Here is a 25,499-nt window from a genome sequence, read left to right on the forward strand (position 1 = left end):
CGTTGTTAAGTATTCACAAAAATGCTTTGCATCCAGTAAGTGCTCAGTTATTTAACTGTTAGGATAACAACATTATTAACACGAAGGGAGGCTCTCATAACTGAACTGAATTCACAGCATTATAACTACTGTAGGTTACCATTAACAGCCTACTTTGTACATTCAACGTGAGTACCATAATGTCATTTATCTAATTAAAAGACACTCAAAAGAGATGGAAAGAAATTACAGTCCTATGCTAGAAAAGAAATAGGATCCAGTGTTTAGTTTATTTGTTTGAGACGGATTCATGCTCTGTCACCCATGCTGGAGTGTAGTAGCATGGTCTGGGCTCACTGCAACCTCTGCCTCCCAGGTTCAAGCGATTCTCCTGCCTCAGCCTCTCAAGTAACTGAGACTACAGGCATGCACTATTATGCTCGGCTAATTTTTGTATTTTTCGTAGAGATGAGGTTTCACCATGTTGGCCAGGCTAGTCTAGAACTCCTGATCTTGTGATCCACTCACCTTGGCCTCCCAAAATGCCGGGATTATAGGCGTGAGCTACCATGTTGGGATTACAGATGTGAGCTACCATGCCCAGCCTGTTTACAAGTTTGAAGGGCAGTATGTTTTGAGTGGCTCACATTGTTTAAGAAGAAGTTTTACTATTTTTACTGCAGTGAGAATTTCTCTTTCCTTTATGGTCACAACTGAACTAGTGAGGTTCTTTTAGTACAAATTTATTTTACTATTAAAGAGAGCCGCCGGGCGCGGTGGCTCAAGCCTGTAATCCCAGCACTTTGGGAGGCCGAGGTGGGTGGATCACGAGGTCGAGAGATCGAGACCAACCTGGTCAACATGGTGAAACCCCGTCTCTACTAAAAATACAAAAAAATTAGCTGGGCATGGTGGCACGTGCCTGTAATCCCAGCTACTCAGGAGGCTGAGGCAGGAGAATTGCCTGAACCCAGGAGGCGGAGGTTGCGGTGAGCTGAGATCGCGCCATTGCACTCCAGCCTGGGTAACAAGAGCGAAACTCCGTCTCAAAAAAAAAAAAAAAAAAAAAAAAAAAAAAAGCCACAAACATGTAACTGTTGAAAAACATAATAAAGAATAAAATTAGTTATTCGAAGTGGTTTTGTCAACCGCTTAATCAGAGATGTCACTATTTTCTAGAATGATACAGAGCAAATGCAATGAAAAGTTTTATACATTCAAGTAGCAATATTAATGTATTACTAATTTAACAGTATGCAATCACAAAAAAGAGCACTGTGCAATATTTATAGAGTTATTAAATTTGTATTCCTTTTTCACTTTTTTAATCTTTGGAAATATAGAGGATTACAGTATGCCTCTTGAAGCACACAGTACACCCAGACAGATAAATCAGTCTATTTACCCGGTGGACTTTGTGTCATTTCTAGGCTTGGCGATGTCACTGGTTTCAAAATAAGAGTTTGCAGTTCAGTGGGAGCTGAAAGAAGAGGGTCTAAATTGTAAAAATAATTTTAAGTTATTTCATAGATTTTCGACAGAGGTAGCAATTAACGGAAAGACACTGAAAATCGTGAGGTTAGGGAGAGCCATGCAGAATGTGCTCTATTTAAAGCAGAAGTCCCCAAACTACAGCCCTTCCAAGTCTAGCCCTCTGCCTGGCTTGTGAGCCAATAATGGTTCTCACATTAAGTGTTGGCAAAAAATGAAAAGTGATATTTCATGACGTGTGAAAATGGTATGCAATTCAAATAAAGTTTTATTGGAACACAGCCATATCGTGAACTAAAACGGCTCCGGGCATATTTATGTTGTCAGCTTTGGTTGCCTTTAAGCTAAAACAGTACAATTGAGTAGTTGTAACAGAAACTGAATGGCCTACAAATTCTAAACTAGTTACTGTTTTTTAAGTTTTCACAGGAAAAAAAAAAATTGCTGACTCCTGATTCAAAGTGTCCTTCTAAAAAAGCAGGAATCTATTTGGAGAATTAAGTTCTCATGGACTACCGTATCTGAAATCGCAGTTCCCACAAGAGCTAAGAGCTGCCTATGGCTGATTCCATGACAGTAACATTAACAAAATGTTGCATCTCATCTAGGAGCATTTTGTTCTATATTTCAGTTTCACCATCTCCTCAGCCACCCTTAACAAGTATTGACACTTGTTTTTCGTGCTGTCCCCACTCTTCCACCCTCTAATCCAAATCCTATAATTATTTCAAAACCCAACTACTCTGTCAGCAGCCCAGATTGTTCCCTGACTCGTGTAAATATTTTCTGTTTTACTACTCAATTAAACAAGCAGTTTTCATATGAGGAAATGGAGCTATATCAAGAAAACTGTATCTAAGAAAACCCTCGGTTTTCTTCATAATTACTTTGTGCTTTAAGAGGTAAACTATGTCTTTTCTTTTGGTTTCTACCTCTGCTCCTTATTCCACGTCACTCAACTGCTAATACGGTGCCAGGTACACAAAGAATGAGGAAAACGTTATTTTCTTAAGCAAAAGTAGCAGCACCAGTGAGAAAGAGATGAATGAAATGGAGTAAGAGAACTTTATAAGATCCATCCTTTGTTAGATACAGTCCTTACGTAGGGCACACCATGAATTTAGCCACTGCATAGATCTCCCTGAGCTAGGAACCTAATGATGGGCCCTGTAATTGCCCAGCTGTTGATCACTCTAAGTGCCTTTTCTCTCAGAAGGCACAGAAACGGGAAGATGTTTAAACTTATTGTCATTCCTGTGATTGAACTGTAGTGGGCTAGAAGGACTCCTTAAACTTTCTAAAACCTAAGCCACAGATTTTCCTTACTTCAAATGAGAGGCTTTGGGGAGTTTAAGTTCTGAGAGATGGAATAACCCCTATTCATCCTCCTTTATGTTTCTGAAACTACAAGGTGACGATCTTGGGTCGCTATGGTGTTTGTAGGTCTGGAGATCATGAAAAGCATTGTATGTAGACCTACGTTTTCTATAACATATTTTCTTGAGTTTATTTTCTAAGTTAAAAAATTACTACTTTGTTTCTGATCACCACTAAGTGTTCCTTTAGAGATCGAAATCACAGATGAAGTGATTAAAGAAATAAATACTGAACATGCATAGACATTCAGAGGGATTCCTATTTTGCAAAGATTAAGAGCCATTGCTAAACTGTGGTGAGGAAGAGTGGTCAGGCTCATCAATGATTAAGGAGCCTGGAACTTTCAGGGAAAAACCACTTTTTATGCTAATGTAACAGGGACACCTTATTCTGTAAGATAGGAAGAGAATAATAAGACAGAGATTTTACAGAAACTATGTTACTCAAAGGGAGTTCATGGTACTTAATTGTTGTTACTTTACAGATCCAAATAACAAATGGAAGAGTATTTAGATCTATAAATACTAAATACCAATTTGGACTGCATATTTATCACTGAATCATATGGTACATTTTAAAAGAGAGTTTCCTGACAGATAGCTGTCCTTCACTGTTACCTGTGAAAAAGAACAGGTAACACTTGAATTCAGACCCCTGACTATCTTAAAATGAAGAGTAGAATGGAATAACAGCAGCATTGCAGGAAGTGGAAGCAACTCTGGCCATGACAGTGCTCAAGCGGAGTTATAAACAGCAATAAAAAGCATTTAATGAGAGCCACAAAAATCGTTACCAAATGTTGTTCCTGGAGCATCAGAACTAAGAACAACAGGTTCAAAGCCTGTAACAGAAACTAACCAAAAGCAACAACATGAATACAAGAACGCTTAAACACATTTTTTTTCAAGAACACCCTCAAGTTTTCTTTTTCTTTCTTTTTTTTTTTTTGAGACAGAGTTTCGCTCCTGTTGCCCAGGCTGGAGTGCAATGGCACGATCTTGGCTCACCGCAACCTCTGCCTCCCAGGCTCAAGTGATTCTCATGCCTCAGCCTCCTGAGTAACTGGTATTCCAGGCATGTGCCACCATGCTCAGCAAAGGATACATATATATATTTTTTTAAACTTTGGAATTGATAGGAAGCATATAGTTGCTTTTGGAAGATTTGGCCACATTAGCCAGAACAAGTCATCACAGAAGGCAGTTACAACCCTTGAAATCTGCTGCAGTCTTGATATTATCCACGTGAGGTTCTCCTAGGCATACGGTTTTCTAACTAGTATGGATATTTGCATTGGAAATTTGTTTAGGCAATATATATGAAAATATATAGAGAAATATATATGAAACTAACTCATTGCCTTTCTTAGAAGTTGAAAAAAAATGCCTGTTTATGTAATCATGTCTGTAACAAATGGATCACGTTTCAATGCAGATACAGCAATAAATACCCATAAATAACCATGCCAATCTTGCTGTAAACACATCTTTAAAGAGAGACTAAGAACTTCATCCAAACCAAGTCATTTAGGAGATAAGGCACACAAGTCATGTTCTCCTGGACAGCTCTGTACGAGCAGCAGCTGCTGCCCCTGTCAAATAATCTGATTCTTAGAGAACATGGTGCCTGTTACTTCCCATCACAGGCATTTCTTTGGGACTTCACTGGGACAACCTGCTAGGATTCAGGCTCCTCGGCTCCTTAAACCAAGGAATCATACATTTACCCGATTTGGTCTGAGGCACTTCAGGTGTCGTTTTAGGTCTGGGACGTGGACGACGTGTCCGCGGTGCTTTAGGAGCTGAAGGAAGAAACTCTGGATTACTCTAGTGCAGGTGGCTTTGGAGACAAAACTTCGGTTTTTAAAGGTATATTATATTTCCTTGAGATTTCAGCCCCATATCTTCTAAGAGTAAAGTATTTTCTATTTTGTTAATGTTTTTTTAACCACTGAAAATTCTTGAGAGAGACAACTTACATATAAAATCAAGTCAAGAAGTGAAGAGACTCATACATCTTTAACTGGAAAAACAATAGAGCCACACTCTGGGTGATAGAGTCTCAGGTTTACACTAAACCTTTTGAGTATGCCAAAGAATCCGTAATACCATAAGAACCGTCAGAGTTTAGGCAGCTTAGATAAGATACAGCCACCAGCAACTGTGTTTGAAATTTATCTTTAGACGTGAATGCTGTTTAGACAAAAATACATGACACAAATTCAAATAAGACTACATGGTAGACTCTGAGAATTAGGTCCATGTACAGCTTTTGAAAATAATAGGTAACTTCTAAGGATCACTAATCCTCTCAAAAAGCAGCAGTATAAAGTTGAAGGACAGCAGAGGGTGACAAGATTGTCCTACAAAGCTGATGATAATGCGATTATGATCACGACAGAATGGATCTGAAGATAAGCAGGGAAAAATTATTCAGGAACATAGGATGTCATTACCTAACGTTGTTTCTGGAACCTTGGTTCTAAAAGTGTCAGGTTCAAGGCCTGTAGTAACAACTAGACAAAAATAATAAAATAAGAGATTTAACTTGAATATTAATTTCACAAGTCAATTTTTAAGCTTCAGAACCGAGAGAAAAGACAGACTCGTTTTTTGCAGACTGGGCCAAACCATAGCTAGGTGCCAATTAGTCTCAGAAGACCGACTTGAAAGACAGCATTGCACTCAGCTTAATATCGCTACGTGGTCAGCAAGACATTCTCCTAGATGCTTATCTGATTCCTGCTACACATTAGTGAAAGACTGTTCGACAAGCTTTTTACATATTTGCATAATATATGCTTTTCTAACTGTACTGAAAAAGGCATTTATCAGTCTACTTGCATTTCTGTAGAGGTTGAGATAAATGTCTCAGTATCTACTGTTTAAGTAACTATGAGTACCATAAGGAATCCATATATATGAAAGCATAAAGAACACCACGCGATTAATCAATTGTGCTTATCAAAATCTCAAAGTAGTCCCCGATTCAATAAAAGTTAAGAAACTGTTAAACCTTCATAGAGATGAATAAAGAGTCAGTCCATCTTATAATGGAAGCCTGTCATTAACACTTTCAAGACTTGGTACATTTTACAATTTGACAATTTACTAAAAACATCATTCCTTGAAACAGAAAATATTGTATAGATCCTAATAAAAGTCATAAAAAAATATGAGCAAAGAAACGTTGCGCTTCCCTACATTTGATGAGGAATAAGCAGCATAAATAAGGGACAGCTAGAGATTCGTGTTTGAAATGCAGCTTGAAATGGTCAGCGCTGTTTAAACACATGTACATGATCGCGTGACACAATGTTGAACAGTTAAAAGCAGTTTGATGTCCTGATAGTGGTTCATGCACAGTTCTCTCAAATTCAGCTGATAATTTGACACAGAGTCTAGGATAATTTCAAGATAAAGACTATAATGGAATGATGGCAAAGGACGACAGAATGGTCTCATGACTACATTAGCATGACAGTGAGCAGGAAAAGCGCTATTTGAAGGACACACATTCTCATTACCCATGGTTTTTGGAGCTTCAGTTCTGAGAGTAACAGGTTCAAGATCTGTAACAGGAACTAATTAAAAGTAACAAAATAAACACTTGTGAAAAGTCAGTATATCTTTCCAGTATAATATTGCTTCAATCAGTATACAGCAATTTTAAGAAATTCTCTGAAATTTGAACTTGCTATTTGAACATGTGACCATCTTATAGCCAGATAATTTTTTTTTAAGAGGCAGTTAGTCACAGCCTGCACAATCTGGCACACATCAATAAAGTCCACATAATATTCTCCTAGGTGTCTGAGTATCTAATTCCACCCACTGTAGAAGACTGCCCTAGAAGCTTGTTCAGACAGCTTGCCAAATGTACACTTATCTAACTGTCCTAGTAACTGCCGGTATTTTTGTGGAAGCTTTTTTTTTTTTTTTAATTATTGTACTTTAGATTCTGGGGTCCATGTGCAGCTTTAACGGCGTGCCGAAATGAGCATGAATACAATCAACAGCCTGCTTGAGAGGAGACATAGCAAAGAATAAAGCAAAGGGAATCATAGGCTGAGATTTCATGTGCCCTCAACCGATCAGGATACAGGATAAACACACAGAGCAGCTCCCTGGTCACAAAAATGCAGGACTAGACGCGTTTTCTAGATGGGTGATGCTTCTCGGGTCAGATGCAAATTCCGAGTCACATCTTGAAGGCCTTTCTTCAACTGCTCTTATAAACCCTTTCAAATGCAGCTGTCATCTCCACTCAGAAGCAGAATCCTGCGTGTTTCATGATACCTGTACCCACTAATTTGCCTTGACCCCTGTCATTTTGACTCTTCATTTCTAAGATTTTAAGACCCAACTTCTTTCCAGTTATTTATTCCTGTTCCTGTTCTTCATAACATTTTCTTTTTCTAAGCTCGTAGACGTATACAGCATCCCTCAAGACAAGTTCAATTTGCACAGATACACTCCCTTGCTTCAATCTTTGAATGTCTCACACTGGGTCAGGTGGCAACCTCGACTATACGACAGGGTAAGACATTAAAAACAAACTTCCTCCTCCCGTGAGATCCTCATCGTTGTTGATGCGGCTGTGGGAAGATAGAAGGCACTAAAAATTTTTTTCTAGAAATTAAAATGCCTGGTTCTATTGAAGGCATTTTGTCTTTATGAGGACAAATCAAATAGGAAGTAGTAAATAACATACACAGTAAGAGACAGACCCGTAGGCAGAAAGCGCAAGGAATTCACCTGCCAACAGGTCTATCCCAACTGTGTTCACCTTTGCTAACTCAACAGCGGGGGCAGCCGCGGATCATTCTGTGCCTTCACCCAGGCCGTCAGTTCCATCACTGGCATCAGTTCTAGATTCCCGAGAGCCGCTAGGATGAGCTACTTTAATCAGAAACCCAGATTTACCCGGTTTGGTTTGAGGAACCTCCAGACTTGGTGTAGTTTTAGGTTTGGGACGTGGACGACGAGTTCGTTGTGATGTTTTAGGAGCTGAAGAAAGAAAACCTTCCGTTACTACAGGGTCCGTAGTTCAGAAGCTATGAGTAGCACGACATATGGTCTGAGATTTCTTAACACTTACTAGATTTTCTCATATTTCAAGAAATTTGTCTTCTTACCTTTTTAATTAGTAACATTCACTATTATTGTAATAGTACGTCTCCTTTTACAATGGAAGAAAGTTTATTGGAAGGAAATGTCCTATCTAAAATGAAATTGCTAATTTAAGAGGTGAAGAATAGTCAATAAGACTCTTCAAATAAAAGTTATGAGTCACTGCTAAAATGTAGTAGTGGTGGTCAGTTATAAGTTCTTTGACAGTCACTAAAAAAAGACCACATAATTAATAAAAATGTCAATCATAGAACAGTAAAGAGATGGCAGGAATAAATCAATTGAACTTTAGATTCATCAAGAAACTTTCTGGTATGGTGATAATGTTAGAATCAAGAAAAATGCATCTTAAAGTCACCCTTAACAAAAAATCGGTTAAAAAACACACTGGATGACAAAATAATTTCAGATGGTTACACACCCAGAAGATAGCCTGAGTTAGGTTCATGCATAGCTCTCTTAAAAACAAAGTACGATTTGTTTTAAGAGTCAGAATCCGCAGTACTTTGGGGATGAAGCGTGATGGAATGACAGCAGAGAACGACGATGTAGTCTTAAAAAGCAGAAGAATCTGTGGCTCTGACAATAGAATGGGTTTGACAATGAGGAGGAAGAACACTGAATGAGGACAGAACGTGCGATTTATTACCTTGTGTTGTCACCCAGGTCTCAGTTCTGAGTGTCTCAGGTTTGAGCTCTGCAGTAGGAACTGACCAAAAGCATTAAAATTAACGAAGCGATTCTCTTAAAGGAACATACACTCAAAGCTTTTCTTCAAAAATGAGTCTTACGAGTATCATACAGCTTACAGAATTATATAGCAACCTTGAAACACTGTTAAGCTAAAAAAGTAAACAGCTGATTTCATAAAATCTGGCCATACCTAAATCAGGTACCTATTCCCTTATTCCTCACTTTCTGATATTACCTAATAATCCAAAGTGGACTATGTAGGTATTGCTAAGAATTCATCTTTGGAAAGAGACAGAGGCCTTAGCATGACAAACGGAGTTGGATACTCCGCCATTCCACGCAAAGAACGAACATGGCCTCGTATGGAAAGAACAGCTTGTGGATGTCTATCGCATCCATCTCCCCTGCTCCATCAGGGACCTAGGCATGGGTGTACGTGGTCCTGGTGAGATTCACAAGGGATCTTCCTGTCATCTTTAAGTAAGACATCTTCACGTCAGTGGTCCAGTTATACTGTCTCCTCTGGTTGGTCTCTACTTGCATCTTTTCCTTCTGATTTTATTCTTCCTACCTTTCTACTCATCTATGAACCTTGGTGATTTCAAGGCTCCATTTCTTCTTCCTCCATATTTCCCCGCTCCAAATGTTTACCTACCTAGCACATCTTGTTGGGAGCACTGCAAAACCAGTCTTGCATTTGCACTGGTACTGCCCCATGCCATCCTTTATTTACAAAGGCAAGGCTTCCGTTGTCAACTCTCTTACAGGTTTGAGGACGAAAATGCATCTCTGACATCTGATGCATACCCCACATGTGCTCATACGATTGCGAGGCTATCTAAGGCACTTAGTATTTGTTGACTTGAGCCAAGTATGTCTCATTTTTCTAAAGAAGTTTCGTTTGTAAGAGAGAAATGGAAGTTAATAAAATGCCCAGTGCACACAGGAAGCAGGAGACATTCAGCTGCTCCACGGACCTCCCAGCAGTGTCTCGCTTACATCCACACAGTGGGGACAGCTGCTGACCATGAGTTGTGGCTTCCCTCTCATAGGGATATACCGGTTACTCCCAACCACTGGGATCACTCTCGAGACCCTGCTGGCTTAGGCTACAGGGACTCTTTAAACCAGGAACACGTGGTTTACCTGGTTTGGATTCAGGTGCTTCAGGACGTGGTGTGGTTTTTGTTCTGAGACGTGGACGACGTGTCCGTTGTGATGTTTTGGAAGCTGAAGGAAGAAGTTCCTGGGTTACTACAAAACTACATCATCTGTGATTCTGGAAGGGGTGCAAGGTAAAAACATGACTTTCTACAGCTTGATAGATATTTGCCTTTTGAGATTTTTGTCACATACGCTCCTCCTTATATTTCATCACAGAAAGCTCCTTAAGACAAAAAATCACTTTTTAATTCAAGAAATAAAGATTAGAGATTTGAATGGAAATCTCATAGGGTAGCCTTCCTGGGCACCAAAAAAGTTAAGTACTATAGGCAAATTTTCATGGATAATGAAGGACAGTTCTACTAAATCTGAGATTTACAACTTAATCTTTCAATTTTTGGCACATATCCTGTAGAACTTTTAAAATCAGAACATATTATGACCTTATTAGAGACAAAATAATACATTTCTATGCAAATAGAAAAAAAGGTTAGAAATTTAGATGCACAATGAGTCCTCCTGGCTCTGTGAGAGTTAATAGCTTTATCTGTCCAGGTAGAAGTTAGAGACCCACTGATATGTTTGAAATACAGCTTTATCACAAACACTGCTTACAGGTCATATGGCAAATAAAATGTCCTCAAATAGATTCATGCATGACTGCTTCTCTTAAAAACAACAGTTAACTTAAGAGTCTTTGTAATTTCGAGGCTGGGCGCGTTGGCTCACGCCTATAATCCCAGCACTTTGGGAGGCCGAGACAGGTGGATCACAAGGTCAGGAGATCGAGACCATCCTGGTCAACATGGTGAAACCCCGTCTCTACTAAAAATACAAAAATTAGCTGGGCATGGTGGCGCGTGCCTGTAATCCCAGCTACTCGGGAGGCTGAGGCAGGAGAATTGCCTGAACCCAGGAGGCGGAGGTTGCGGTGAGCCGAGATCGCGCCATTGCACTCCAGCCTGGGTAACAAGAGCGAAACTGTCTCAAAAAAAAAAAAAAGAGTCTTCGTAATTTCAAGAATGACAGTGTTGTCCCAAGACACAAACAAACTCTACATTTGTCAATAAGCAAAAGAAAGCTTGTTGAAAACACAATATATCAACGTTACCTAATGTTGTTGGGGCCTCAGGTCTAAGAGTGACAGGTTCTAGGACAGTGGCAGGAACTGACCAAAACGACATGTAAAATCAAAGAGATTTTTAAACATAGGAGAAGTTAGAACACTCCGTGCAAACACATTTTACTAGTCTGTGAATTCTTCCAGAGACACAAAGAAAAAAATAACTTCCTAACTGAGGGGAAGAGTGTGTGTGTTCATTGATGATACGGCCAGACTATAGGCATGATGAGTTTCAGGCTTAGCTTTTGAGCTGTCTTGAGCAGCTTAAAGACATTAACATGAAACTCTATTAGGTTTTTAACTCATTAATTCTGAACTGCGTGATCACTCAGTTTGTAATAATCTGTAGAGCATCTGTCTGCCCTCAGCCCAGAATAAGTGGAAATCAAAGACTTTTGATGTCTCTGTATAAAATCTAAGCTTCTGAATCAGGTACTCAAAAATCCTGCTTCATCTGGCTTGAAGTACCCTTCCAAATGCACCATCATCAACAGTCATATACGACCATCTAGAAGGAGTCCATCTAGACTGGACTGCCTTTCTAGCTGACCCAACACATGTGGTCCTTCTGCTCTAGTTCAAAACCATTCCTCCAAATCAGGCGTCCCCAAACGATGGCCCCCTGAGGCCATTTATCTGGCCCCCGCCGCACTTCAGGAAGGGGCACCTCTTTCATTGGTGGTCAGTGAGAGGAGCACAGTATGTGGCGGCCCTCCAACGGTCTGAGGGACAGTGAACTGGCCCCCTGTGTAAACCCACCTTGATCTTTTCCTTTGAGATAAAACATAAAGATCATCACTTTATGTTTGTGTCAGCCAAACCCATCTTCAACTCCACTCTTTCTGTAGTAAAATAACTCTCCTACAGCTGGCACACCACCTATGCTCACCAATGTCCAATGTGGGAACAGGAATACGCAAGGCACTTACAATTACGTTTACCTGAACTGAACATGTTGGCTCTGCTAAAGCAGCTCTACCTTTAAGACGTGAATGGGATTTGACAGTTAAGAAACACACTAACTATGTAGTTTCAAAAAAGAGTCTCACATAGAAATAATAAGATATGCTGGTACCAGTTGGGTCTCACCCACACATTATTCTCCTTGAAAGCTGAGCAGAGGAGATGGTACTGATGATGCCTCATGCCCTTGTGCTTAGGGAGAATAAGAGCTGTGGCTGCTCAGCATTGGCACTGCCTCGGTCCCCACCGCGACAGACAGGTTGTGAGGGGTCACACATTTACCGGGTTTGGTCTCAGGTGCCTGAGGGCTCCGTGTAGTTTTAACTCTGGGACGTGGAGGGCGGGTTCTTTTTGATGTTTTGGTAGCTGACGGAAGAAAAAGCCTTGTGTTACTCGAGGTCTCATGATTCTGGACACCGAGACAAGATTTTTCCAAAACTTGTCAGATGTCCTATAGTTCCAGGAACTTGAGTTGTTTTTAGTTTTACTTTTTCATTCCTTTTATAACGATGTACCCTTTTTATTATTTATGGTACTTTTCAGGAAAATTCACGTATACAGTAGAATTTCTCACCCAAGGAATGAAGATTAGCACTTGTATTGAGAAATTTACAGAATTTCCTTGCTGGGGGGAAAAATGATAGAGGCAGAGTACTCAATGAGAAGGGACAGGAAGTTAGGGTCACATTAAGGAAGAGGCTTATAATTTTTCAGACTTCAGTAATTCCCTAATTGTCAAATTAGTAATAAAACATATCATTACTTAAAGCACCAATTAAGAAAGAAACATACTGGGCAATTTTTTTTTTAATCTAAAAACTCAGATGTGCAAAGGAGAGTAGCTGTTATTGCTGATCAGCTTAGATATGAAATAGATCCCAATTTGTTTTAAATTCAGCATTAACACAGAACTCCGTTAAATGATGCCACGTGGCAGGTAAATGTTTTGAGTTAAGCTCATGCCTGGCTCTCATAAAAACAATAGGAAACTTGTTTTTAGGAGGCTTCAGGATTCTTCAGATGACAGAAATAGTGGAATGGTCACAGGCAGTGATATTTGCTATTTTGCAGAGGAAGACACGCCACGTTATAGGTATGAGACTGAAAGGACCGTACAATGAGCAGCAAAAGCACTTGGCAAACAGCCAGGTAATGGCAGGGTCGTTACCTACGGTTGTTGCGGGGGTCTCGGTTCTAAAAGTAACAGGCTCGAGGTCTGTCACAGGAACTGAAGTAGTAAGATAAACAAAAGAGACTGTAAAAAATGCGTGGGAGCTACAATATTCACATCAAAACGTATCATGCCTGCGTAACACGGCCTCTAGGATAATTAAACGTCTCTGGAGGAAGGGCGATAGGACTGAATTATATTTCCACTCCTCCCCCAACCCACCCAATTCATATGCAAAGCCCTAATCCTCATGGTAAGACCTTTAAAACGATAATGAAGGTTAATGAGGTTATAAGGGTGGGATTCCACTTCAACAGGACTCATGGACTTATATGAAGGAGACATGAGCTGCACACACAGAGGGATCGACATGTGAGGATACGGTGAGCAGGCGGCCGTCTGCAAGACAGGGAGGGAGGCCTCGAGAGAAAGCACACTTGAGACACACTCATCTTCCACCTCATCTATACTGCTCTGTAATGGCAGCCCTTTTTCTTTTCTTTTCTTTTTTTTTTTTTTTTTTTTGAGACGGAGTTTCGCTCCTGTTACCCAGGCAGGAGTGCAATGGGGCGATCTCGGCTCACCGCAACCTCCGCCTCCTGGGTTCAGGCAATTCTCCTGCCTCAGTCTCCCGAGTAGCTGGGACTACAGGCGTGTGCCACCACGCCCAGCTAATTTTTGTGGTTTTTTTTTTTTTTTTTTTTTTTTTTTTTTTTTTTTTTTAGTAGAGACGGGGTTTCACCATGTGGACCAGGATGGTCTCGATCTCTTGACCTCGTGATCCACCCGCTTCAGCCTCCCAAAGTGCTGGGATTACAGGCATGAGCCACCGCGCCCGGCTGGCAGCCCTTTTTCAAATGGAAATTTTCTTTTGTCTAGACTTGGCCACACTATACCAATTATACCATCTCACGAGATGGTCATCACCTTTGGTCTCTGTAATTTAGCACCACGAGGCAAACAATTCCTCTAGTTACGGTGTTTATCTGAATACGACATGGAAGACTTTAGGATGTTTTAAGGCATTTTCTTAGTACGTTTCTAATAATTCTCAAGAAGCACGTGAAAAACCGGTTCGCACTTTAGTGGATGCTGAATAAAGAGAAGATATACTATATATGTTTATCAAATTATGGTTGCAGAAAAAATGATGAAATATCTAAACGGTCATCACGCAAATCACTAAAAATGATCGGTGATCTTGCTGGGAGCTCCATTTTGGAAAGAACTTTTCACTTCTGTGCAAACAAAAGCACTCAGGAGGACTGGGTAAGGGGTGGCCCTCGGTCTGTGGCATCCAGTAAATCACTGTCCATGCTTAGCAGAGGGGAAACATGATCTAGTGTGGAAAAAAGACTTTTGATGCTCAGGAGAACAATGTCAGACTCGATGAGTAAGACATTCAAGCCCTCCTTCCACTTTCTACCGTGTCATCCACATGCAGAATTACCAACAAAAATGTTTTGGCTGACCCTAGAAGGAGGATCTCTGCCTCCTCTGGTCGCCTCTACACAGATCCCATTTTTTCATCTTTGTTCATTCTCGCCTTCCTATTTGTGCAAATTGTGATGTGACTTCAAGGCCCAAACTGTTTCCTGGCTCTGTTGAAACCCAATTTCATTTTTTACCTTAAGACCCTATAGTAAGTCTGACACTTAACATTTATATTCCCAAGAAAGATCTTTAATTTGCAAAAGCACCCTGGCCTATTATTCTCCTTCTCTAGGCTTTTCTTGTGGAAAACATTTTTGTGCTCAACTAGCCTGTGGACTGTGGACTACATGTCTCCTACTACACAAAGGGAAGACCCTGTAGCTCTCTTCTAAACTGACTCCTTGTCAATCATGAGGGGGATAACAGGCCTCTGGACTCCCTCACTAAGGGGTATGTGAGTTTATTATTTCTATCAATGACAGGCTCCCAGGCTCCTTAAACCAAAGACCCTATATCTATCTGGGACAGTGTCAAGAGCAGCCAGACACAGAGCGGTATTAAGATTGTGCTGTGAATGGTATTTTCACTGGGAGGTTTTTGGAGGTAGAAAAAGGTAACCATTAGTTATTTTAAATCTTATGCTTCTGCACATTGTAGGCTTAAAGAAAACTTCTTTAGCTTTTCTAAAGCTTGGTAGATTTTCCTGAGCTTCAGAAAATATATCTTTCTAATGCAAAAATTCTGCTCCTACTTTAATCTTTTTCTGTTAAAGATACTTCAATAACAAACTTGCAAATATGCAAATTTGACAGATTAAAGTTATTAATTCAGATATTTAGCATTAATATGTTTGTCACGTTCTCCTAGAGTGCCCTGTCTGGATTAAAAAGGTAATAAATCATCCAAATTATGTTGCAGACTAAGGGGAATTGGATATATACTAAGGATGGGGTTTATAATTTAAACCTACTATCCTTGATCACATTATCTGCTAGATAATTCACTAAAAATATTCCTCATAAATTAACGAAATGACACAAATAACAGGCAGATGACAAAGGTAGATGTTTGGGAATGGTCATATATAAGATTTAAAAAAACACAAAAATATAAACCGAGAAAAGGAAAAACATAAAAAGGGAGATGTATATGGGATGTATTAAAGAAACTTCTATATTACAGCCTGGTTAGCATAGACCAGGTGAGACCCTCCCGAGAATATACGAAATTTCTTTTAATAGAGAACTCTGATTAAGCCAAAACCAAAATGATACAAAAACACTTTTAAGTTACAGAGCAGGAAAAGATCTCAAACTAGAGTCATACATAGCTCTCTTATGAGCAAGAGGCAACTTGTTTTATGTACGTTCAGCCATCATAAAACAAAAAATGTAATTGAATGGTAATATACAGTGGAATAAGCTTGATACTGAGCAGAAAAAGCACTTGCTGAAGATCAGAAAGTGGCATTACCGAATGTTGTCCCTGGAGCCTCTTTTATAGGAGAAACTGGTTCAAAGATTGTAGCTGGAACTGGCCAAAAATAATAAAGACGACATCAACAAAACAGTAAAAATGTATAAAAACTCAGAACATTCAAAAAGAATTTACCAGGTCACGATATATCTGTCCAGAGCACAAAGCAAACACAATTAGCCTCCTGAGCTGAGAGGAAACGGCACCTCTGTCCGTGGGTACCAGTTCATCTCTTAGGAGGAATGGTCATTCGCTTTGGATTCAGATAATTCAGATAACGGTCCATGCGGAGTGCCCCAGGGGTCTTTCTCATTCTTTGGTGATCTGAACCTAACTAATAGAGCACAACAGACCATACACATTTTGCTGAAAACTCCTCTTTGGATCGAGACCATGAGCTTTGTCCAACTTGAGTATTTCAGAGAGCAAGAGGGCTAGCCATCAGTCTGTGATATACAGCTAGGCAACACCCAGAGAAAGCCTGACTGTACAGGGATGCAGAAGATTCCTACATAAAATCCAACCTCCTTAGGCCAGCCTTCAAGACCCCTTCTCACTTAGGTGCAGACACCTCAAAGAAATGTTCTGAGCAACACCTGGAAGCCTGAGCCCCTCCAGCGTTCAGAGAAACTGCCTCTTCAGACTGGATTCCACACATCCCCTGCCTTTCTGAGCTTCTCCATTACTCTTCCCCAAGAATAATTTCCCCCCCGAGAATGATTTTTCTGTTTTTAAGTGGTTGGAAAAAGAAGAAGTAAATACTACAGGGACTATATGGCCGAGAAAGCCTCGAAAATTTACTATCTGGCTCTGTCTAGAAAATGTTTGCCAACTCCTGCCTTAGATCCTTATTTGTAACTTACATGACTCTTACAGTTACCGAGAAATAACCTCCCACTTGCGTGAACAGGTGCTCATTCTCTAGCCATCTCAGTTTATCATACATTCAACACTGAAACGATGAAGAGAACGGAATGAGAAGTAAATGAAACAGACGTTGAGAGGGAAGTATAAGGAATTTGGCCAACACATCACCTCCCCAGCCCTGTTCCTCGCTGCCTGGTCTGAGGTGGAATCAGCTGCTGACCCTGCTTTGCGACTTCATTCTCTTTGGGTCCCACTGGGGTGGGCTGCTAGGATTCCTCAGGTATGACCTGTATATTTACCCAGATCTGTCTGAAGCTCCTCGGGACTCGGTGTGGTTTTAGGTTTGGGATGTGGAGGGTGAGTTCGTGGAGGCGCTTTGGGAGCTGAGGGAAGAAAACTTCAGGTTAATACAGCATATTTGGTTCCGGAAGCTGTGGATAAGATTATACTTGTTATCATTTCTTGAGTTCCAGGAAATTTTTCTTCTGGGTTTGAAATATTTGCCCCTATTTCAATAAGGTGTCTCTTTTTATCATGTAGTTTTTTTCTGCAGAACAAAAATCACATAGAAATTTGAGTTTATCTATTGACAGTATTTCAAGGAGCTTCTCACAGAGATTCCTGAATGAAAACCAAGTTCTAAAACCTTGCTGAGTTATGGCAGAGATGAGGGTAGGTATCAGGTGATTTTATATTAGTGATGGCGCTTATCAATTTACCAACCTTGGGCATATTTTACTCTTTACTTGGGAAACAAGAACACGTATTTTACTCTTTACTGAAACAAGAACACATCATTACCCCAAATAGCAAAACAAAAAACACAAAATCATGCCTAGTAAAAATGTAGAAATTAAATCTGCAAAAGAACTGTCATACCGTCCTAACAGTTGTGCCGATTTACTCAGCCTAGATCAGCGACAGACACCTTCCCCTCCACCCTCCAGTGATTAAATGTGAAACTTGGGAACACAGAATGTGGTTAAAATGTTACGTGGGAGCAAGATGTGGGGAATTCAAAGTCATTACATTGCAGATCGATAAACTGACCCTAAGTTCATGCTTGGCCCTCTTACCAACAAGAAATTGTTTTAATACTCCTATATCTATTAAGAAGTAGATGAATGATAGAGGACGAACAGGAGCCTTGTGAAATGAGAGAAGCTGTGGTTATGATGGGAATGAATGGGTTGGAAATGAACAGGACAGGCAGACGCTGATGGACATAACATGCCATTACCTACTGTTGTGCCTGGAGCCTCAGTTCTAAGAACTGGTTCGAGGATTGTGGCAGGAACTGATCAAAAGTAATAAAAGAAACCAAAGTGATTTTGTGAATGCACGAAATGTCAGAACATTCATTTTACCACTAAAAACAACATTTCCAAGGCTGCAAAACTAATTCTTAACGTCGTAACTCAAAAGAAAGTGGATGTATTTTTTTTTCCTTTGAATATTTCTCCAAACCTCCATCGGGTACTCATTTGACTCTGAAGATGGTCAGCAATGGCCTTTGGACTTTGCTGAGCATCTCGCTGAGGTCAACAGTAAGATCTTGTCGGTTAACCACTGGATTCTAATGAACGCTAGAAAATCTGGCTAGTCACTTTCTTAGAAAAAGGTATGATAAAGACTAGAACTTTTGCAGAAGTCAATAAACAAAACACAACACAATAGAGCACTTGTTATAAGCAGTAGTTAATAATCACAGCTAGAACAAACATTAACGTTTGAAAGTAAACACAGCGTAGCAGACAGCCCCTATGGCGATCCCCGATCCCCGGTGATTTCTGCCTCTGGTGTTAACACCTTTGTGTCGTGTCTTCCCCATGAATGTGTGCTGGATCTCTGACATCTTTCTAACCAATAAAATCAGGCAAAGGTGACGGGTGTCACTCCCTCGAATGGGTACATGGGCTGGGAGTGTGTCTGCCATGCTAGCACAACGAAGAGAGACAGGGAGGGAGCGAGGGAGGTGGATTATCTAAAGGTGTTAACCCCAGGAGCAGGGAATTATTGGTGGTTGGGGGTGGTGTTGCCTAGAGTTTGTGTACCACACACATTAACAGCCAAAAAGAAGCTGAGAGTACACTCGTTAAGAGACTAAGTCTTTTGTAAACACAGCTGTACTTTAACATAAGTATTTGAAGAACCAGCTCTCAGTTTTGGTTCCATGGGGTTGGGTATCTTCAGTTCTAAGAACAGAAAAAGCATAATCCTGTGCAGAAATAGGAATCACTGAAGCCCCTTAGATCAAGTTTTTTGTTTTTTTGTTTTTTTGTTTTTTTAAATTGAGACAGAGTCTCACTCTGTCACCAGGCTGGAGTGCAATGGCGCGATCTCGGCTCACCGCAACCTCCGTCTCCCGGGTTTAAGCAATTCTCCTGCCTCAGCTTCCCAAGTAGCTGGGACTACAGGTGCACACCATCACACCCAGCTAATTTTTGTATTTTTAGTAGAGATGGGGTTTCATCATGTTGGCCAGGATGGTCTCCATCTCTTGACCTCATGATCTACCTGCCTCCGCCTCCCAAAGTGCTGGGATTACAGGCGTGAGCCACCGCGCCCGGCCATCAGATCAAATTTAAGCTCTTGAGTAGACATCCCAGTCCCCTTTAATTCACCACTGAAGAGGAGTGTATCAGCGAGTTATCCTCTGTGAGTTATCTTGGTGAGTCAGTTTCAACACATTCCCCGCTTATCAGCTTCTGTTTCCTCATCCCTCTACTCATCCAATTTCTATCCTGGTTTCTAATTATCCTGGACATTTTCCTTCTCTAAGTATCTGCCATGCTTCTAGGAAGTTATATTTATACCATGGAAGAAATACTTGCATAAATGTGCTGCCTCGTATTAATCTCCACCTGGGTATGTAAGAACAGCTTTTGTTTACAACTTCAGTGCAAACTGATTGGGAAAGAAAACAGCTTCCCACCTCTGATGTACGGACTAATACGGCTTTGGGGAATTAGAAGGGACTTAATAAAAGTAGTTGATTTAAGTGACTGTACCGGCTCAATACTGAGCAGCTTTAAGACAGGAAAGAAATGAAACAGCAAGAAGAGCAAATAATCACCAACAGAGAAGATCCCTATAAAGAAAGCAAGAGGTGCTAAGCTATTTATTCATGTTCTCCTCACTAACCAGTAGCTTTTACTCGTAAGAGAGATATAGGGCATGACCCAGTGTGTGATATGCACATAGAACTTACAGTCCTAATCGTGGGAGACTGCGTGGATTCTGTGAAACAGAAACTACGTATTTACCCAGTTTAGTCTGAGGTACATCTGGACGGGGCGTGGTTTTAGGTTTGGGATGTGGACGACGGGCTCTTTTTGTTGTTGGAGCTGAAGGAAGAAAACTGAGCATTAATATGGTGCTGATGGCTCCATTCACTATAAATAGGATGACGTAGCCACAAGTTTTTAAATACTAGACCTGCTAGCCTTGAAACCTACTGGCCTCGATCACGTTATCTGCTACGTAATTCACTAAACTATTACTCATACGTTAACAAAATAACACAAATGACAGGCAGATTAAAAAGGCGCATGTTTGGGAATGGTTGTACACAGAATAAAAAAAGACAAAAATAGAAACCAAAAAAAGGGAAACAAAATAGCAAGGGAGATGTACAGGGATGGTATAAAGAAACTTCTGTATTACAGCCTGGTTAGCACAGATCGGGTCAGAACCTCCCTTGTTAAGGGTTTGAGTCGAGAGAACTTTGTGACTTTGGCTTGAAATTTCCTCCTTCAGTATCTTACTAGGTTTTCTTTGGTAACTGAAAGTTCTCCAGAGACAAAAATTATACATATAATTACATTTAAGAAACAAACATCAGAAACTATCATTATTTTCTTAAGAACGTCCCTAATTCAAATCACTGCTTAACCCGACACTATTTACTTATAACTAGGCTTGGGCAAACTTTTCATTTGGTAATTCACTAGACTAAGTATATAACATTCACTGAAACATCGATAAAGCAAAAAAGAAAAATGATATAGAACTTGAGAAACAGAAAGATGCACAAAGAAACTTCAGGATCCTATCATTTGACACTGCGTTGCTGCTCTAAATAAGGAATATATGGTAAACTGTAGCTGGATCTTGGCTCTGACAGTATTGTTCAGAGACTCAGACATGACACAATTTCAAGCTGGGCTATGGAGCAGAGAGCTGTCTTGAATTAAGTCCCTGCATATTTCTGTTAAAAAGAAAGCTTCCTGTATTTTAAGATGAATACTGTAACGAGACAACAGCAAAAGATGGTCCCATCACCTATATGGAACCGTAGCTAAATCTGACAATGAGTAAGAAAGAGCCCTTGCCGAAAGACATAGAGAGTCATTACCTGAAGAAGTCCCTGGAGTAATAGGTCCAAAGTCTGTAGCAAGAAATGATCAAAAGCAATTTTAAAAAGAAGCGTTAAAACACATGAGAAAAGCCATCATTCTCCCGAAAAGTGAAGTTTACCATTACGGCATTAGTTCCACAGCCACAAAGCAAACATCGAAGTTCTCAAGTGAGGGTACATATTTATTTGATTTTATGAAACAGATATAACCTTAGCATCTGTAACGTGCTTAGCTACGAGTTTTTCTTATTTATATACTATCTGATGATACAGTAGAAAATAGAAAACCCTGCTTAGAAAAATCTTAGGACATCTGATATTATCTTTAACAATTATGAAAAGTTAATGTGAAAGTATGATTAGTTGCCCTGTAAATTGGAAAAACAAAGTCTGAGTTCGTGATAGATGCAATTAGTCATACGTTTAAGCAGATACAGTGACAAATGAGTAAACTAGACAATGCCCTGCTTTGTTGAGAGTGCACTTTGGAAACGGCCCCAGACCTCTGTTCAAACAAAGGCATACAAAGACCCAGATATAGAGGGTCATTCAATCCATCAAGCTTGTTAGTGCATGTCCATTATCAGGAGGGAAAAGGCCCGACCCTAGGATAGGAGAGCCTGCTGAAGCCAATGGGCTCAAATCCGCTCATCGAATTCAGGCGTCTGAAGTGCTCTTTGTGGACCCGTCAAAAGCAGCACTACTGTCCAACTGAAAGCACATGGCCTTTCTCACGATCAGGTGGCACTTGAAGTACCTGTCCTGCTGTCACCCTCGCATGGCACATTCCTGCCTCTGTTTATGGGATTCCTGCCCAACCACCAATAAATCTCCAGGCTCTACAAATTTCAAAGTCCACGGAAGGAGCTCCTGCTGTTTCCTGGGCTAGAGTGCAAGGGTGCAATCGTCCCTCACTGCAGTCTCAACTTCCTGGGCTCCAGGGATCCGCCCACCTCAGTCACCCAGGTAGTTGGGGCTACAGGCACACGTGCGCATACCTGGCTAACTATTCTTAAAGTTTTCGTAGAAATGGAGTTCTCCCTAAAGATCCACATTACACTTATCAGCCCACAGATGTTTTACTTCTCTAAGAACCAACTATGTGCCTAACAGTTGGTAAAATGAGTAACTATTTGCTTTTCCTCCCATTCCTGCGTATCTATTATGAAGAGTCTCACATAAGAGCAGCTTCTTTTAACTCAGGTAAGTCATTTGTTTTCTTCTAAAACATTCTTCACAGATGCAAACCTTCAAAATGTGTGACGGGTTGAACTACCTATGCTTACTAGACACCTAATCAGGTGAACTTTTTGCCGAGCTGAGGCTACAAAGAGAAAAATGTAATTGCGCATCAGAGAAGCAAACAAAATACCCAGGCACCAAGGAGGTCCTCAGGCGAGCAGCATGAGGAAGTTACAGGTATCGCCAGGGCACTGTGTTGTTAGCGGCTGCTTTCCGGGACTTGTGCCTTCACCCCAAGGGTCAAATGGGTTATAAGGTGGCATGTTAAACTGCCACCCCCATACCACATCCAGCGGGATGTCACAGGGACAAGGAACCCCATATTATTTACCTAGTTTGGTCTGCGGTGTCTCTGGGCGTGGTGTGGTTTTATGTTTGGGACGTGGACGACGTGTTCTTGCTCGTGGTGGTGTTTTTGGAGCTAAAGAAAGGAAACTGGTTATTGAGGTCTCATGACTCCAGAAACCAATGAAACGATTACACATGACTCTAGGTTTTCTAAAGTTTTCTTAAGCCTTGAGAAATTTGTCTCTTTGGTTTGAAATTTTCTTCTGATCATCTACATGCAAAAAATATATATATAGTTTTGGTCTACTGACAGGTCTTTTGAGACAGATGGAATATATGTAATTTTTAAAAATAAACTTCAGCTTTATTGTTAGTTGCTGATACAGGATTTTCGAAGAGGGCCCAGAACCAAGGGAAGTCAGACATAGGCACACAGACATCACATCAGAGAGGGACCCAGGCCCATCTGCTTTTCGGAGAGTGTACTTAGAAATTACTTGGCTCAGACATACATCCCATTAAAAATTACAAATGTAAGCACATCTCATTTTCTAAAATAGTTGGTAGGCAATAAAAATTCCCCGTGTATCTTAAAACAACAGAAAGTAAGATGCCCACAGAATTATAATTGATATTCATCAGGCAGACATTCCTAATTGTATCTGAAATTCGGCTTCAACGTAGAACACTGCTTGAGCAGAATTGCAGGCTCTGCCAAGCATTAGTAAAGTTGGATAATATGGGAAGATGGCACACAGACGCTGTTCACTACGGCATATGGGCTTATAACCAAGTGACTTAAGTTTTTTTTTTTTTTTTTTTTTTTTGAGACGGAGTTTCGCTCTTGTTACCCAGGCTGGAGTGCAATGGCGTGATCTCGGCTCACCGCAACCTCCGCCTCCCGGGTTCAGGCAATTCTCCTGCCTCAGCCTCCTGAGTAGCTGGGATTACAGGCACGCGCCACCACGCCCAGCTAATTTTTGTACCTTTAGTAGAGACGGGGTTTCACCACGTTGACCAGGATGGTCTCGATCTCTTGACCTCATGATCCACCTGCCTCGGCCTCCCAAAGTGCTGGGATTACAGGTGTGAGCCACCACACCCGGCCTAAGCATTTTTGATACATTCAAAATAAACAATATGGTTCAATGACAAGAGGATGATGAGAAAATCTTATGAAAGAAAAAAACTCTTGACCCAAACAGTGATGGAACAGACTAGACAATAAGCAGAAAAAACCTCGTAAAGACATAAAAGGTCGTTACCTAATGTCGTCACTGGAGCCTCAGTTCTCAGAGTTACAGGCTCAATGTCTGTGGTGGGAACTAATGGAAAGCAATACAATAAACGATGGAGATTAAGAAATACAGAAAAAGAAAATTATTTTGAAGATGAATCTTAACCCTTTACAGTTTAAAATGCATTTCTGAACTCCGGGAAAATAGGATTTGTTTCCCGTAACTACCCATATCATCATATCCATTTGTCTCACAAAATAGCCAAACCCTCTGCATCCCTGTAAGGCAATGAAAATATTTTCCTCTATTTTGCTGATTCTGATAACACAGAAAACAAGGCTGCAAGAAAATCTTAGTTGTCCAATATGTACTTTTAAAATACTCTTAAAAATTGTTCTAAAAGCTTCTGTTGGTACTTGAAAAGTTTTCACCACCATTATTAATTTGTTTTGAGTGTGGTGATTGTGAGGAGAATTAGAAAAATGTTTCAAAATGTCTCCATCAGTCCATTTACTGGAGATCTGGGAGAGGTGTGGAAAAGTCTTATACCTTTTATTTGTAATAAATGTGATATTCTTCTTGCTCTGCCTTACTCATTTATTTCAAATGGCTAATTAGAAGATAATCAAGTAGAAAACAGATAATTAAGAAAAAGTTCTAAAAGGTAGGAATTCAACTTTTTGTCTAGATAAACAGGATTTCTGTATTTTGAAATGGATTATACATAGATATAAAATTAATGAAGAATTGTAACTCTCCGGTATTAGTATCTCCATTTACCTTTCACTAAACCCAGAAGGCTAAATGTAACATTCAAACATCTCATCCTCAAAATCTCTTTAAGTGTTGACAGAGAGACTGACTTTCCTTTATTGCTCAAGACGTCACAGCACAAAGTTGGCTTAAGCCAGCCCTGAGAGCAGAACTAAAGGCACATATAATAGAAGATACGGAGGAAGCCGGGACAACAGGGTAACAGGATTTAGAACTGATTGCCTTCAAACAAAACAGGGAATCCTTATTTTGCTTGGAATTTTGCATTACAAGAAGAAGTTAGCAACAGAAAGATCAATTTGCATATGGGCAATGTGGACCAAGAAAGGCCTTTTGCAAGAAGGAAACAGTTATGTACAGCATGAGCGCCTTATAAACACACTGAGGACAAACTCCAACCAGCTTTTTCATCTCTTCCCTCCCACATCCGTAAATTGCACACACACAGAAGCAGAGGTTTCAAACACTTTTCTGGTTCCAAAGATGGATATAGAGTGCCTGTGGTTCCTGACAGCATCAAGTGCTGTAAGCAATCTGCACGTCTCTGAAGCCGATCGAAGAAAGAGTAACATTTACGTGTTACAAGCTGAGCAGCAGATGTAAGAATGCCTGATGATGTTAAAAAGGCCCCTGTTGAAAACAGTGAACGATTTCTAAAAATGCAAAAAAAGGATGAATGACAACTGTGCATACTATAGCTAATGACAAAAGAGATGAGAGGGGGCAA

The 25,499-nt window shown here is 40.4% G+C and overlaps 1 protein-coding gene across 15 annotated transcripts in view; it reads right to left on the reverse strand.

The window, feature by feature from the left end:
- ABI3BP (ABI family member 3 binding protein) overlaps positions 1–25,499 on the reverse strand; it is a 248,398-nt gene that overhangs the window by 60,597 nt on the left and 162,302 nt on the right. For 9 of the 15 annotated variants that reach the window (XM_074403568.1, XM_074403564.1, XM_074403570.1 and 6 more), the window contains 18 exons: positions 24,026–24,085; positions 22,804–22,893; positions 21,228–21,260; positions 20,137–20,217; positions 18,111–18,167; positions 17,170–17,253; positions 16,001–16,060; positions 13,091–13,150; positions 12,205–12,288; positions 10,948–11,004; positions 9,819–9,902; positions 8,629–8,688; positions 7,773–7,856; positions 6,374–6,430; positions 5,303–5,362; positions 4,574–4,648; positions 3,641–3,700; positions 1,385–1,459 (listed from right to left, as the gene is read on the reverse strand). The exons of 2 other annotated variants lie outside the window; for them this stretch is intronic. In XM_074403568.1, coding sequence (XP_074259669.1) covers positions 1,385–1,459; positions 3,641–3,700; positions 4,574–4,648; positions 5,303–5,362; positions 6,374–6,430; positions 7,773–7,856; positions 8,629–8,688; positions 9,819–9,902; positions 10,948–11,004; positions 12,205–12,288; positions 13,091–13,150; positions 16,001–16,060; positions 17,170–17,253; positions 18,111–18,167; positions 20,137–20,217; positions 21,228–21,260; positions 22,804–22,893; positions 24,026–24,085 — 1,221 coding nt within the window. The remainder of the gene's footprint in view (positions 1–1,384; positions 1,460–3,640; positions 3,701–4,573; positions 4,649–5,302; positions 5,363–6,373; positions 6,431–7,772; positions 7,857–8,628; positions 8,689–9,818; positions 9,903–10,947; positions 11,005–12,204; positions 12,289–13,090; positions 13,151–16,000; positions 16,061–17,169; positions 17,254–18,110; positions 18,168–20,136; positions 20,218–21,227; positions 21,261–22,803; positions 22,894–24,025; positions 24,086–25,499) is intronic. 4 more of the 15 variants (XM_074403559.1, XM_074403560.1, XM_074403565.1 and 1 more) reach the window with 4 other exon arrangements.

This window comes from Saimiri boliviensis, chromosome 8, assembly GCF_048565385.1.
Source record: "Saimiri boliviensis isolate mSaiBol1 chromosome 8, mSaiBol1.pri, whole genome shotgun sequence".
NCBI classification, from domain to species: domain Eukaryota; kingdom Metazoa; phylum Chordata; class Mammalia; order Primates; family Cebidae; genus Saimiri; species Saimiri boliviensis.